At 50.6% G+C, this 15,145-nt stretch overlaps 1 protein-coding gene across 1 annotated transcript in view; it reads left to right on the top strand.

Moving 5' to 3' along the window:
* The first annotated feature begins 1,349 nt into the window (after window positions 1–1,349).
* GALNT14 (polypeptide N-acetylgalactosaminyltransferase 14) overlaps window positions 1,350–15,145 on the top strand; it is a 130,199-nt gene continuing 116,403 nt past the window's right edge. The window contains exon 1 of the mRNA XM_049784189.1: window positions 1,350–1,550. Coding sequence (XP_049640146.1) covers window positions 1,422–1,550 — 129 coding nt within the window. The 5' untranslated portion in view covers window positions 1,350–1,421. The remainder of the gene's footprint in view (window positions 1,551–15,145) is intronic.

Here is a 15,145-nt window from a genome sequence, read left to right as displayed (position 1 = left end):
ATCTAAGCTTGGAGAAAAGAAAAAAAACTTGGCACAGATGCCCGGGGTCACTGATAACACTGTGAGAATCCACATTGGAGAGTGCTCTGGCCCCCAAGTAGCAGCAGTGTGCAAAGGGAAAGCAAGACACTCCTTCCAAAGGCATCTGGAGGCAGGCAGGGCCTTTGCAAAGATGCCCCCCTCTGCATTCACACCTCCCTGTCCTAGTGGCTTCCAAGAACTCCACTTGGGACCCTCCTACTTTTTTTTTTTTTTTTTTTTTGGAGAGCACAGAGCCCTGAAGTTTACAGGGCAAGGAAACCTGCCTGAGAGATAATTACGCTTTAATCTGGCAAAGGATTTATTTTTAAAGTTGAATTTAGACCAGCGCCGCATTCCCTTAAGCAGGGAGAGGAAAAAAAAAAGTTGCCAGTCACCTGCAAGGAGGCTTGGAAATAGTTTCAGCCTGGAAGTAGGCTGATCTCTGACCCGCAGTGGGGATTATTGGGACATAGCGGAGTGGGCAAATTGAACCCAAATAGGGGGACCAGGGGAACAGAGGGGATGGGTGAGATTGTTCCTATCAGGCTCAGAGATATCAATGCCCTCTCCAAGAAGAAGAAAGGAGCATTGCCCCGAGATCGGGCAGTCGGGTCCTCCTTGGCACCGGACAGTCTTGGCACAGGAGGGTCTTTGGAGGGGGGGGGCTCTGTCTTAGCTTCAGGGTGGGAGTGGGGGGCGCGCTCTGCTGCAGGGTGGCCCAGGGGGAAGGAAAGGGATGGGGGGAGCCGCTTCCCTGGCTCAGCTGCGCGCACCTCGTTCGAGCAAGCTACCGGGGTGCCCCCTCTCCAAGCCCTGCGCGCGCTCCCGCCCGTGCGCCCCCGGAGTCGGGATTCTGTCTGGCGTTGGCACCCCCTCCTCCGCTCGCTCTCCCTCTCTGCCCGCGTGGTTCTCCCGGGGCGCCTCGGATCTCCATCCTCCCCACCGCTGGCATCAGTTTCTCGGGTGGCAGCGGTTGGGAGAAGGAAGCAGAGGGGCGGCGGCAGCGGCTGCATTGGCAAAGGCAGCGGGCGGCGCGGGAAGAGGCATCTTTGGGATCACCCGCGCTGCTCCAAGCCGGAGCGGGTGCTTGCCCGGGTGGCCCCACTCTCATCCCTTAGCCAGACTCGGGGCTCCCCAAGCGCCCCTTTCCAGCCACTCGCTCTGATCCGATCCCCTGCGCCCCAGCTGCCGCGCGCATCTTTCTCCCCAGAGCAGGGCGCAAAGGCGCATCCCCAATTGCGCCCTGCATCTCTCGCCTTGCTTGCTTTGGGGGTGTCTCCCCGAGGCTGCTGCTGCTCCCCAGATCTGGAGTTCCCCCCAACAGCTCCTGGTGCCCCGGCCGAGCTTGGCCTCCAGGGGGGTGTGCCCCCGAAGGGAGCCTGCCAGGGTTTGGGGGAACCATGCGGCGCCTGACTCGCCGCCTGGTGCTGCCGCTTTTCGGGGTGCTGTGGCTCACCGTGCTGCTGTTATTCTGGGTGACCAAGATAAAGTTCGAGGTGCCGGCCGCCGACCAAGTGCAGACTCCCAAGGTAGGGAGGGCTTCCTTCGGAGGGGGGCGCAGGGGATGGCCGGTGCGCAATGAGGATGGTTTTGGTGGGGGACCCCTTGCTGGCTCTCAACACTCTGCAGGGTGCGCACCGGCTCCCCTTTTGCCTGCCCGCCTGCCTGCCTGCAACACCCCGGAGTTGCGCGCGCCCCCCTGGCCACCCTGTGGGGGTCCCCACAGTTGCAGACGCATTGGAAGTTGGCTACCTCTGGGACATCCCCCTAGAGAGCCAGAGCCTCGCTCAGGGCCATGGGAAGCCAAACCAAGGGGTGCTTTCAAACTCTGGACCAGGTTGTTCCTTCTTAAAGCAGCGCTGGAAGGTTTTCTTTCAGCTCTGTTTCCCCGTCTTAGTGGATTTAGAGCCACCCCACCCCACCCCATCCCATCAAGTCCTGCTTCTCAACTTCTGGGGTGGGTGGTTGGGTGTGCCTGTCCAACTAGGAGACATTGGTGAAGTGGCCCAGAGTGGTCCTGCGGGCACTGGATAGAAAAATGTGGAGATACTCCGGATTGAGAGCAGGAGACAGAGGGTGGAAGGAGGAAAGAGGGGTGCGTGTTTCCAGACGCTGGTGAAGGCCTACTATGTACAGGCACGTAGTGGGTGCTCCTTCCCAGGAATGGGTCTTGAGTCTAGTCGTGTTATTCTGATTTTTCAGGGCAAGAATTGACTTTTTTTTTTGTCGAGAAGTATTTTCCTTAGGCCACTCTTCTGATTTGAACGCAGGTGTGTGTGTGTGTGTGTGTGTGTGTGTGTGTTTCTCTGTCTCTCCCTTTTTCACTTTTGGACCAAGTAAGTTTTGGCAACTGGCCGGTGCTGAGTTGAGGCCCTCTAAGTTTTGCTTCTTAACATTTTGCCAGTGTGCCAGACTACACTCAAGATGCCACGGGCACAGACCCACAGGGTTGATTCTTGGAGGAGTGGGTTGTTGGCATATGGAAAGGCGTGTGCTCTGGAAGCTGGGGGACTTCCTGGAAGAGGAGGAGCACCACACAGACCTGAGCTGAGAAGGATAAACCGAGGACTTGCTTGCCAGAGGGCATTTTGGGCAGAGGTGAACTGCACCAGTAGCAATGACACAGCACCTTGTGTGACTTAGGCACCATTTGGGTGCAAAGCATGAGGCTGGTGTGAGGTGCAGAGGATGGGGTTGAGTAGGACTTGTGGGTGGGTGCTCGGAGCCTGTGGGACTGACTGATCAGGGAGTGACAGGGGGCCTGTGATGGGTCACCGATGTGGCCCTTCTCCCTTCTTCGAGCCCTGAACCCCTCTGCTCTTGCAGGCACCTGGACTGTGCTTTCAGTCTGTAGCACCTTATTACCATGTTTCCCACTCTTGGTTTACCCGAGGAGCTGTTTCCTCCTATGCTCTCCAGAACTTTCCCTGCCTGGCACCCACATGTACCCAGCATGGGCAGGAGGCTGCCATTCTCAGGATTCAGTTCAGGTTCTGCTTCTGGCTGTTTTCTACTGCCATGTCCCAGGTCTCCACACCTGATGCTTCATTTAGGGGGAGTAGGCAGAATGACAGGCATAAGTGATGGCATTTTGGGGATTATCCTGGTGCCTCTGGAATGGACTTTCCCTCTGTGTGACCATCTGCTTTTGGTTGTAGGATCTTAATGCTGCTTTACTCTTTCCTAGCTTCCTCTCATCATCAGTTCTAGCAGACCAAGCTCATGATGGGACATTCTGCTGTTGGCTTTTCCCCTGTGTGTGTCCCTGTGCGTCTTCTCATATGTGGTGTGTCCATTCAGCCTGAGAAGTGAGTGGGAGATAGATAGATAGATAGATAGATAGATAGATAGATAGATAGATAGATAGATAGATAGATAGATAGATAGATAGAGTGATTTTACTCCTAAACATTTTGTTCTTCTCATTCATTCATTTTCCAGTGGCTCCCACACCTGACTGTCAGGAAAACACATTTGCAGGAATACTACACAAATTCCATTAACTGTGAACCTGGGAGAAGGCTCTGGAACAGACTTTCTCCAAGTGCTCCATGGGAGCCTGAAGCAGCCTGTTGATTGCAGAGTGACATTTTGGGTGCAGAACAAGTGATAACAGCTTGGTAGTATTTCTGTGACTCGGGGCACCTCTTGTGTAGACAACCCAGAGATTTGTTTTTCATGTGTTCTTGTGGCCAGAACAGAAGCCTGCGTACCCAGATCACATTGCACCTGTGGGAGACACGTCCCAAATTTTGCCCCCACCCTGCCATGTCCAATACATGAATTCTAATCCTACAAGGACACACATGGCAGATTTGCCTTCTGGGCAAAGAAGGCTGAGGGATTTTACACCAGCACAAGGAATGGGTTGTTCCTATGTGACTGAGGAGGGGAAGGTACCAAAAAGAAGGGTCAGGGACCCGCCCATCCTCCAGTTCCTTCTGGGCCACTGAGTCTGCGACCTTTGGGCCCTGAGGTGAGTGAGGGAAGCTAGCACACCACTCCCTCCATTTCTAGCTCCTGTCTATACTCTGGGCTTTGGGGAGCTTAAGAAGATGTTGTCGTTTGTGGGAGGAATCACCTCCTTGCTCTGTTCCCTTTTCCCTGGCCAGACAGGGTGTCCCTGCTGAAGCATCTGGTGGAGGGCAGCCTGACCCAGACCCTTTCTCAACAGTGGGAGTTGGGGCCATGTTCTGTTCTGATTATGTGTGGGAAGCCCTGGTGTCTTTCTTTCTTCTCAAATCACTCTGTGGCAATTGGGGGTGGTCATGCTCTAAGTGGTGTTTATCTGGCTTCTGGTTTAATATCAATGCCTGGAGGTGCAGAATTGTTTAACCCCCCCCCCAATGGGATCACTAAGGCCTCTCCTGGTGGTCCTGGGGTCTCAAGACTTATTCTCAGCATTCTTGGGTGTGTATAGAAAACACAGTACTGAAGATAGAACTAGGATCCTGTCTGTACTCAGTACATATCCCTGAGCTCAGTGCAATCTCCCCAAACCAAGTGTGTCTATTTTAAGGGGTCTAGAAGACACATCTGGCAGTGCTCAGGCCTTACTCCTGGCTCTGTGCTCAGGGATCACTCTCGGCAGGCTTGGGGGCCCTATAGGGTGTTGGGCGTCAAATGCAGGTTGACTGTGTGCAAGGCAAGTGCTATACCTGCTATACTGTGGCTCTGGCTCACAAGTGTATCCTTTGAGGTGCATAAACCCACTGCTCTGGGCTTCCCCAGGAAAGATGCATGGCCTGTCCCTGGTCTTGGGCACATGGAAACCCCATAACAGGTGCTGCATCCTGTCTTGATTCTTCCACTGGCATCTTATGCCCAGGGCAGGAGTGGCAAGTAACCCTTTCAGCCTCTTCCCAGAGGGTGGACATGTGGGGCTTGGAGAGGAGAGGTGGCTAGCTGTGCCCGGCTGCATTCTGATGCCATCCTCAGGATTCAGTACAGGTTCTGCTTCTAGCTGTTCTCTCCTGCTGCAGGGTGCTGGGCACCACTGCCTGCCAGCTGGTCCTGGCATTTCCCAGCAGGGCCCCTTAGAACAGAAAGCCCACGCCCGACACGGGCCCAGTGATACGGTCAGGCAGGCAGCCGCTCTCCTGGTTTCAGCATTAATTGGATTTATTTTTTTTTCTCAGTTTCCAGAAGGACCGATTCTATTAATAGCCCAAGTAAAGATTGCTTTAGGTTGGCCTTTTTAATGTGGCTTCGATTCTTTCACTGTCCACCCTCCCACCCCCACCCCCAACTTCAACAGAGCTAATTCCTGATGGAGAATCATGGACCAAGTTGCATATCTTCATTCACACTGTGTTTGGATGATAAATACTGGGGCACCGAAAAAGAACCAGGGCCCTTCTCTCGCTCCTCTTCTCTCTCCTGTCATTTGTTTGCATTTGGAGAATTATACCTTAAGTGACAGAAGAAAACAACAACAACAACACCAATAATCCAACGAGCCCATTTGTCACTTGTTTCCAAGAAACTAAATTTAGTTTCGGTGTTCTGTGTGAACTGCTGAATGGGGGGTGGGGGTGGGGGGAGGACAGCGGGTGCTGTTTTGGAGAATGCAACTGCAAGTGTGAAGGCTTCGGATAAAGTGCCCAGGGCAGGTGTGAAAGTGCCTGCGTCACTCCAGCTAGAGTGGTGCCATGAGAGGGAGGGGGATGAACGTCTTCCTGCCCAAATGCCCACAGGCTTTTCTTCTGTGCTTCCGTTATCCATAACTGGATGCACCTGTCTGGACCACTCCATCCTGAATTTTGAGACTGAGAGAGCCCCTGTCCTAAGGCTGATGCCATGCATGCAGTCTGGACTACGGGTAGTGAACTGAGAATCTGATGTGATTTTCCAGCAGACATCTCTGCCTTTGCTCTCCTCAGTGCAGGACAGGCTGGTGGATACCGTTAGCCAACGAGCACATGGAGGCTTATAGCTTTCAAGACTGATGGGGATTTAGCTGCCTGGATCATTGCTGGGTGGGGGGTAGACAGCCATATCACTTCCAAGCTGGTTTTCACACCCAGCTCCTGCTTAATTCCTACTTCTACTGTAGCCTGATGCTTAAAAAAAAAAAAAAAAAAAAAAAGACCTAGATTCCACCTCTCAGAGTTTGCAAGGCCCCAGGGTACCTGTTCAAGATCACAGAAGACCAGGAGGCAGTGAAATTAATGTCCTGTCAAAAAGCTCCCTGGTCCGGACACTCCCCCTTTCCAAGGCCGCTCATCTGTTTGTCTCGTTTAGAGGGGTTCTTTGCCACTTTTCAGAGGTCATTTATAAACCCAGGCGGGACAGAATGAGGCTGCTTGGCTGGTGTGTAGCCCCGAGCCTCACCTCCTCACCCGCTGCTGCCTCTGCTGCATCTGTCCTCCCACCTGCCTTTCTCAGTTCTCAGGCTGTGTGCAATTGTGGGTGCCCTGAATCACATTCTGGGAAATGCTGCTGGTTTACTGTTTGGTTTCTCACCGGATGCTCCCCCCTCCCCAGCATCATAGTCCCCGGGGAAGGTTTGGAAAAGTTTCAGTGAGAAGCAGGATGTGTGTGTGTGTGTGTGTGTGTGTGTGTGTGTGTGTGTGAGAGAGAGAGAGAGAGAGAGAGAGAGAGAGAGAGAGAGAGAGAGAGCCTAGATAAGGCACTCATCTCACATGTGTTATTTTGCACCCTAAAACTACATAGGGTCCCCTAAGCACCGCTGGGTTTAGTGCCTGGAGGCCCTTAAGTATCCACAAAGTGGCCAGGTCAGTGCCTGGCACTGAGGACCTGGACTGTACCCCAAAGGCCTTGCTTTTAACCAATGACGGAGTTGGCCAAAACTTGCTGGGAGGACCCTGGAGCTCCTGAGCACTGCTGGAAAAAGAAAGCTCTTCTTTACCCTAAAAAAAAACATTTTAGAAGAAAGTAGGACAGGCCCAGCTTCTCATGTGAGTCCTCCAGGTTCTGCATGTCTCCCCCCTCTGCTAGGATTAAGGGGTGACATTTCTCTGAGAATGCAAGCACAGCAGCTGATACCAACCAGCTAGCAGAAGTCAGAGCTGGGGTGGGGGAACGATCCTCCCTGTAGCAACCTCAGAAGTGCCCAGACCGAGTCCCATCTCCTCTGCCATCTGTCACTTTGGGGTGTCCTCCACATGACCATTCAGTGTCTCTCTGCTATGGTCAGCATCCACCCTGATTCCTGTCTCAGCATCGGCAGCCATAAATTGGGGACCCCAGGGAGGGCATCTGTTCTGCCCCCCGTTTTGAGGTACCTGGGTAGCAGCTGAGAGTTCTGGCCACTCATGGTTGAGTTGTGAATCTCGGTCTTGCTCATGATCAAACCAGATACTTTGCATCTGTTACTTATCTTTTAATTATTGCACCAGAAACGCGAGATCAGCTACCCCCAAAATGCTATCTCCGGGTCCTTAGATGTTGAGCTGATTAAGAAAGCAGCCCTTTATGAACATACACACATATGCATGAACACACACACACACACACACACACACACACACACTGCCACCTGGGATTCTGCGGAGGTTCTGAAATTTGCAAGCTCTGGTCCTTTGGTATTTCAGAATAAACGGCCTGAGGTGACCTCCTGGAGCAGCGGACTCTGCACTTGGCACTGGTCCCAGTGTACGGCTGATCGCACATCTGGGGGCTGAGGACACAGACAAGGGGCTTGCAGGGGCCTGCCTGCCTGTCCAGGCCCCTCCTCCCTTGCCACATCTGCTGTAGCGGGGAAGGTTGGCACCAGGCTGGACTTGCCTGCATGGACAGGAGCCCCATGGGACATAGCAGCCTCCAAGGTCAGGGACATCTGCCTCACTGGACACTGGGGACTCAATGATGCCTCTGGACATGAGGGCCATTCCTTCTGCACCAGAGTCGTGCGCACACACACACACACACACACACACACACACACACACACACACACACGCTTTGCCCCTCAGACAAGGCCCAGACATGCAGGCACAGTCTCATGCAAACCAGCTTCAGAGCTTGGCTGAGATACTGATGCAATTAAACCATTAGCTTAAACTTGTCCTCTCCCCTGTTAGGCTGCAGAAAAGGCCCATGTGCCTGCCGCCTTCTCCGATAATGATCCTAGTTGCACTGTCTGCATCTTCGTCCTGTTCCAGAGAGATGGTGGGGGACATGCACGGGCCAGGGGTGGCCTTGCCGACCAGCTCTCTCCCACCCAACTGTGGCGCCTTTTCCTCTGTGCACACAGCGGCTGGATGTGAGAGTAGCTCCCTCCCTGCACGGTGTCCCAGCTGAAGATGTGCAGAGCTGCTCCAGTTTCTCCCAGAGCACTCATCATTCATTCCTCTATCGGCCTGATCAATATTTATGTGCCCATCTCGCAGCTGCAACATGCAGGCCGGATGGAGGCCAAGTTCTGAGCTGGTCACTGAGACTTGAGCAGGCTCTTTGTTTCCTAGAATCGGGGCCAACGGGGCTACGTGCACCCATGCCTAGAGAAGCCACCCACATAATCAGCTGCTAATAGATGGGCCCTTGACAATAGCCAGCTGTGGCTGGATTGATTGAGGGGCTCAATGTGGGCCCAGGGCATCTTTTTGGGGGTGGAGCTACTCAAAGTGCTGAATGCTCAGAGGTGAAGTAAGAAGAGAGGAGTTTTGACTGGAGCAATAATACAGTGGGGAGGACATTTGCCTGGCACACGGCTGACCCAGGTTCTATCCCTGGCATCCCATGTGGTCTTCTGAGCCTGAGCCAGGCACGATTCCTGAGTGCAAAGTTAGGAATGAGGGCCACCCCAAAACAAAACAAAACAACAACAAAATAATTAAAGAAGGGAGGAACCAAGAACTCTTCCTTCTTCCACCATCCACAACCACTGCAGTGTTCCCAGCATGAGAGTTCTGGTCACAGATAATTTCTGGGGTCATTTCCTCATTGATGGATGGATGTCAGGTTCTAAGAAGATAATATATCTGGGGTTCTAAGTGAGGGGTATATCTGGGCAAGCCGGACTTGCCCAGAAATCAGGAAATGGGGTGCTAAATCCATTCTAAAAGAGTGCTCTTCAATCAGCACCAGTCCATAGTCTATAGAGCAGTATGCATATGCAGGCAGGCAGTGGTACACTGGCAAGAAGAACATTCTGGAATGCATCTGAAAACTTCTCTCTCTCTTCTCTCTCTCCCCCCCCTACCCCCGTGCTAAGGTCAAGTAGACAATGTCCCCAATGCATGTTTCTTATTTTTCTTAGACATGAAAGCTAGTGTTTCTTGCTGAGAAATGAGCATCCATCTATGAGAGGATCACATCAAGGGGATCACATTAAGGAAGATCCCCTGGAGCTCCTCCTTGGGGATCCCCAGGGGGACCAGGGAATTCTGGGATTTCCTCCAGGATGGGCCATGCTGAACCCAGGCCTGACCTTCAGAGCCATCTCACAGCCTGTTGCCATCGGCAGCTGCTAGATCGACTTGGGGTCTCTGCAGAAGGTACAAAGAGACTGTTTCTGCATCCCACACTTGAGGAGGGTGGGCGGGGGCTGTCTGTGCCCCATGCAGTGGGTGAGCCTGAGCTTGCTAGCTTTATTCCAGCGAGGGCTCTGACAGCAGGGAACACGGCATGCGATGTGTCACTCTACTCAACTCGCCATCAACAAGCAGGCTGGAACGAGGAAGACAAACCGCTGATTTGAATCCTTGCGTGATGAATGTGGTCCTTAAACAATCAGAAGTAATTTCCGCCTAAGGGGGAAATTGCTGTTTGAGAGATTCCGAAGCCTTGGGTTTGAAATGCTGGCAGGCGCCTGCCAGCCGAGACCTGATTCTCCAGCCCAGGACAGGGTGAATTGCCTGCTTCTTACATCTGGCACTTCCTAGCTACTACTCTGTTATACTGTGTAGGCAGGGTGTGGATTCAACCTCTCTGTGGCTGCTAGTAGGGTAGATATGACAGGCAAGCTTTGAGCATACATACCTTGATGTCTTGGTCTATTTATTTATCATAAGGATGTTGATGCTGGCCCTGCAGTTTGTGTCTGTAAAACTACAGGCAAGTGTGGGCCACTTGTGGTATGCACCACCATCAATAGTTAAAAGTATAAGGGGTGGATTAATATTCACGGGTGTTTTGTCAGCAATGGCCTACACTGCTGGGGTGGTGGTGGATTTATTGTATGGGTAAATTAACCTCAGGGAAAACAAATTTTTGTTTTGTTTTGTTTTGTTTTGTTTTGTTTTTATGGACCACACCTGGTGGTGCTAAGGGGTTACTCCTGGCTCTGTGCTCAGAAATTACTCCTGGCAGGCTCAAAGGACCAGGTCAGCTGAATGCAAGGCAAAAAGCCCTACCCACTGTGTTATCACTCAAGCCCCCAGGAAAGAATAATCTTGACACATTTTTTTTTTGCCATTCCACCCATTTCTGCGAGAACCAATAATGCAGGGGCCAGAGCAATAGTACAGCAGGAAGGGCGTTTGTCTTGCTTGAGGTTAACCCAGGTTTGATCCCCATCATCCCATATGGACCCCCGAGCACTGCCAAGAAGTGATTTCTGAGCTCAAGTCTAGGAGTAACCCCTGTTTATTTTCAGGTGTGGCCCCAAATATAAAGCAAACAAGAGACTGGAGGAATAGTACAGTGTATAAGGTACCTGCCTTGCATATACCCAACCAATTTGATCCCCAGGACCATATATAGGTCCCTTGAACACAGTCAGATGTGGACACCCATCTCTCCTCCAAAAATAACTAAATAAATAAAGCAATATAAAATTTGAACCTCTTTGGCTCTGCGCTCACCTTCCTCTGCTAAGAAACTTGATGTTCTTCAGTGAGGGCTCAATTCCAGACCAGAGAAACTTTCTTTCCAACCTTTCTCCCTCTGCTCCTAAAACAGAGATGGCAGCACCCACTCCAGATTTTAGATTTACTCTTAAAACTGAGAGTGTATTTTGGCAAACTTCCTGGCAGGTTCTAGGAAAGCCGGTCCTCTTCTGCTCCTCCAACCCTGTGATTCTAAACACACCTGAAATGCATGTACTCTGCCCTGAATGTCCAGGTGCTCAAACTGACCAGTTCGGGTGCTTGGTATTTTAGGGGAGAAGTGCCATGTCTCTGCTGTTGTGGTGTTGTGTCAGCACAACTTGATTCTGCATACTTTCATGGACATTCCTTTTGTTTCCATGTCTCCCAAAATGTCATTCTTCTTTGGGAAATATTTTGAAATATTTATAAAGGTAAAATTTACAGTTAGTTTGCAGGATGTCATCCAACTGTCTGGATTTGATGCTAGCAGGGTCTGCGTAATTCTAGTTCTTTCTCTTTAAAAGGAAGGGAAGGAGGTTAAAAATACTCTTCGTGGTGTGTGTTAGTTGGGGTTCGTGGTGGAAGGGGCTCAGGGAGCCTTGGGGCAGAACTGATACTATTCAGTCTTTTGATCTGGGGGCCACTGATAAAGAGATTGAATAGGATGTGATCATTTAGGGGAAATCCACACAGCTCCGGCTCTTGTCTGCAGGGTTATCCTACTTCAATACAAAGTTCAAAAAGGAAAATGGAGCTGAGCCTATGGCTGCTGACTCAGGCTTTAGCACTTCATTTGGGGTCAGGGCTGAGCAGTTTTATTCATTTTATAGCCACTGATTTCTATTCCCACTCTCCAAGTCTTTGGAGAAAGGACTGCTGATGCCTCCAGCCTCTCATCTCTCACCCCTACTTGGTAGATGGGAGATTTTGTCACAGCTAGACAAGCTCCAGCCAACCCACGTCTATGCAGATTGCGCAGTGTGAATCCTTCAGGTTAGTGGGTGCTAAGGAGAAGGGGAGACTCCTAAGGGGATCTGGGTGCCAGAAGGTAGCCTGGGACTGTTTTCCCTTTCCTGGCAGAAATCTCTTGATGCTGAAACTAAGAAGCTGGGACTCAATTGCAGAGCAGGGAATGAAACCACCTAAGCTCCCAGTGTGCAGAAGGCCAGCTTCTTTTTTTTTTTTTAATTCTTTTTGCAACCCTGAAAACTCAAAAGCAGAAAACTAATGAACCCCTGCTAATGTGCCCAGTGATTCCCATGCCAGCTCTCTTCTTTGATGGTACCAGGCAGAGAACCCAGGTCTCATGCACACAAGATATGTGCCTTGCCCCAGAGCTACACTGGGACTTGCCGCTGTGTTTCTGAGCAGGTTTATCAAGGCTGAGAGAAGATCGAAACCCCTAAAGTCATTAATAAAAGCTGTGTAGCTGGATTCCACTCCTATCTACCTGGCTTCAGACTCCACTCTTGTTTCCTCTTTCCAGCTTCCCCACAAGCTCCCTTCCTTCATTGCCCTTTGAATTCACATGGATCTGGCATCTTAAAAGCCTTGAACTGAATACATTTCCCCCTTAGCAACCAGCCTGCTTTGCTTGCCTTGGTCCTGTTTCTGCAGCGGCCCACACCAGGTTTTGCTCCGAACCTTTGGGAATGAAGTGATTTTTCTCTCAAGAGCTCCTGTTTTTATGAAAAGTCATTTTCAAACATGATCCAAAGAGGAAACTTTGCAGAACTTTTTCACAGAGATGTCTCTGGAGCTACTAGCACTATTGGACATGAATTCCTAGCACTTCCCTCCTGCAGATAAGGGACTGGTCTTGGGGTGGAGGTTGAGAAAGGGAAGTCTCTTAAAAAATATAAAAAGGGACATCTCCCAGGGAGCACCTGTGAAGAGTATCAGGTCACTTTCAGGGCCTCTCAATACCCACTAAAGAGGTTACAGGGAGGCACTGAGCAGCAGATGTTGAGGTGCAAAGGCCGCAGTGGCTGGCACACCCCTCTCTGCATCACCCAGGGAGCGGACACACATGCAGCATAATAGCACCAATTATTTGGTTGTTTGTGCTGAGGAGTTGAAAGCTATCATGTGCCGGGAAATACTCAGCACGGAGCAGTAATTATGGATCAGCTGATTATAAAGGATGCATTGGATTGACTGCTAATTAGATTATTAACACCCCAAACAAATACCTGCTATTAACCAGAAATAAGCTACCGATAAAATTTTCTACTTTGAAATGCGCTTGCTTTTATTTATTTTTTTTAATCTAACGTCCACCTTGTTTGCTTGGCTTTTGATGCTAAACCTTCCACTTTCCCTAGATTTGTATTCAGCATCTTTGGTCCCTGGACTGTCGTCACCATGACCTCCTTTATCTTGTGTCCTTCCAGGGCAAATGTCAGTGGAGAGAGCTGACTTGGATCTGATTAAGAGGATCATACCAGTGCCCCATATAGTCTCCTAGATGTTCCTGGGAAGAGGTTGTAAAGAAATGACCTGGTTTGGGCCAGAGCAATAGCCCAGTGGCGAAGGCATTTGCCTTACATGCAGCCAACCCAAGTTTGGTTCCTGGCATCCCATGTGGTCCCCTGAGCCTACCAGGAGTGATTTCTGAGCACAGAGCCAGGAGTAGCTTCCATGGCACTTCTGGTCTAGCCCCAAAACAACAACAACAACAACAACAACAAGTGGTCTAAAAAGGAAATGATCCAACTGTGTTTGTGAGATAGAGACTAGGGGAAGAAAAAGTGAAAGGAAGAGGGGGGAAAGAGAGAGATGAAGACATCTGAAGTTTGGTGTATATTATTCTAACAGACATTTGGGGGTATCAGAGCAGGCTCTTCTCTATCTCTCTCCATCATGTTGCCCATTTTATACTTTATGCACTCCCAGCAGTGTGAATTTCTAGTTGTCTTCCTGCATGTGGTGATTCCAAGTTCTGAGGGTGGAACCTTCTGGAAGAGTGCTTGTATGCTTTCTGAATTGTATGGAGAGCGAAGGCCTGGTCCTGCCTTTTGTCCCTACCCAGTTTCTGCTGTGCTGCTGTCCTGTGGACCATCTAAGGCTGGAATGTGACCTAACCTACCCTGGTTTCTGTGAAAAGGGGGAGTGTTTCCTTGAGGAGTGGCTTTGGGTGTCTTGTAGGAGAAATGTGAGGTGTTTCCTTCATGTTGAGCTCTTCCTCCTTTAGACCATATTAATGGCTACTCCTTGAAGATCGGTGACAAACTTGGGGCTCAAGTAGTGTGCAGAGTGACTTGCTCAAACCTATAAAGTCCAGATGTGGGGGCAGGAAGCTGGGCTAGATCTGGGTGATCCTGAAATGGGTTCCCTGGGTGAAACTGGTGAGAACGAGGAAAGCCTTTAAAGGTATTTCTCCCTATGAGTACCTTCTTAATACAGAGAAAAAGGTTTACCTAAAGTAGGAAAGAAAGGGGGTGACTTCCAAGCACCTGGTCCCTGGGTCAAATCTATCAGTTTATCAGTAGAGCCATAGAGGATGTTGCCACAAACCCATAGGAGAAGCTGCAGCAAACCCATAGATGTGCTGAAATAGACCTATTGGGGCCACTACAGTAATCCTATAGGGGGCACTGTAGTAATCTTATAGAAAGCACTATAATTAACTTGTAGGACGCTGCAGTAATCCCATAAGAAACCTATAGAGGGTGCTGCAATAATCCTATAGAAAACCTATAGGGGACATTGCAGTATCTAATAGGAAACCTATAAGGACACTGTAGGAATCCTAAAGGAAGCACTATAAGATAGGGGGCGCTGCAGTAATCCCACAAGAAACCTCTAGGGGGCGCTGCAGTAATCCTATAGGAAGTCTCTGGGAGCACTGCAGTAATCCCATGAGAAAACCATTGGGGGCGCTATAATAAGCCTATAGGAAGCTCTACAGAAAACCTATAGGAAGCGCTGCAGCAGGTGTATAGAGGATGCTGCTGCTGGGAAAGATGGCAGGGACTTTAGATGTGGGACTGGTTCTGCGAATCCCAGGAAATCCTGAGTACTGTCCCTGCAGACTCCACCACTTCTGTCTCTAGAACTCTGCCTCCCTCCTGGTCTCCAGGGCATGTGGCTCTTTTCTTGGAAAAAAAAAAAAAAATCAGTCCCAATCCATGTTGCAGGGATGGCTGTTGTCTGGGGAAGAGATGAGCATGGCCTGAAGTCTTTTTCTCTCTCTTGAGTACAAGTGGAGTCATTGTGCAAAGGCTGAGGAGTCTCAGCCACTCAGCAGGTAGCAGGCTGAGGTGGGTGCTCTGCAGTCTAGCAGCAGGGTTCTGCAAGGTTGATTCCTTCTCCTGCTCACAGCTCCGTTGTGGAGCTCAGAGGAGTCT

The sequence above is a fragment of the Suncus etruscus genome, chromosome 12 (genome assembly GCF_024139225.1).
Source record: "Suncus etruscus isolate mSunEtr1 chromosome 12, mSunEtr1.pri.cur, whole genome shotgun sequence".
NCBI lineage: Eukaryota > Metazoa > Chordata > Mammalia > Eulipotyphla > Soricidae > Suncus > Suncus etruscus.
The sequence above is the reverse complement of the archived record's forward strand: the minus strand, read 5'-3'. Positions and strand labels throughout refer to the sequence as shown.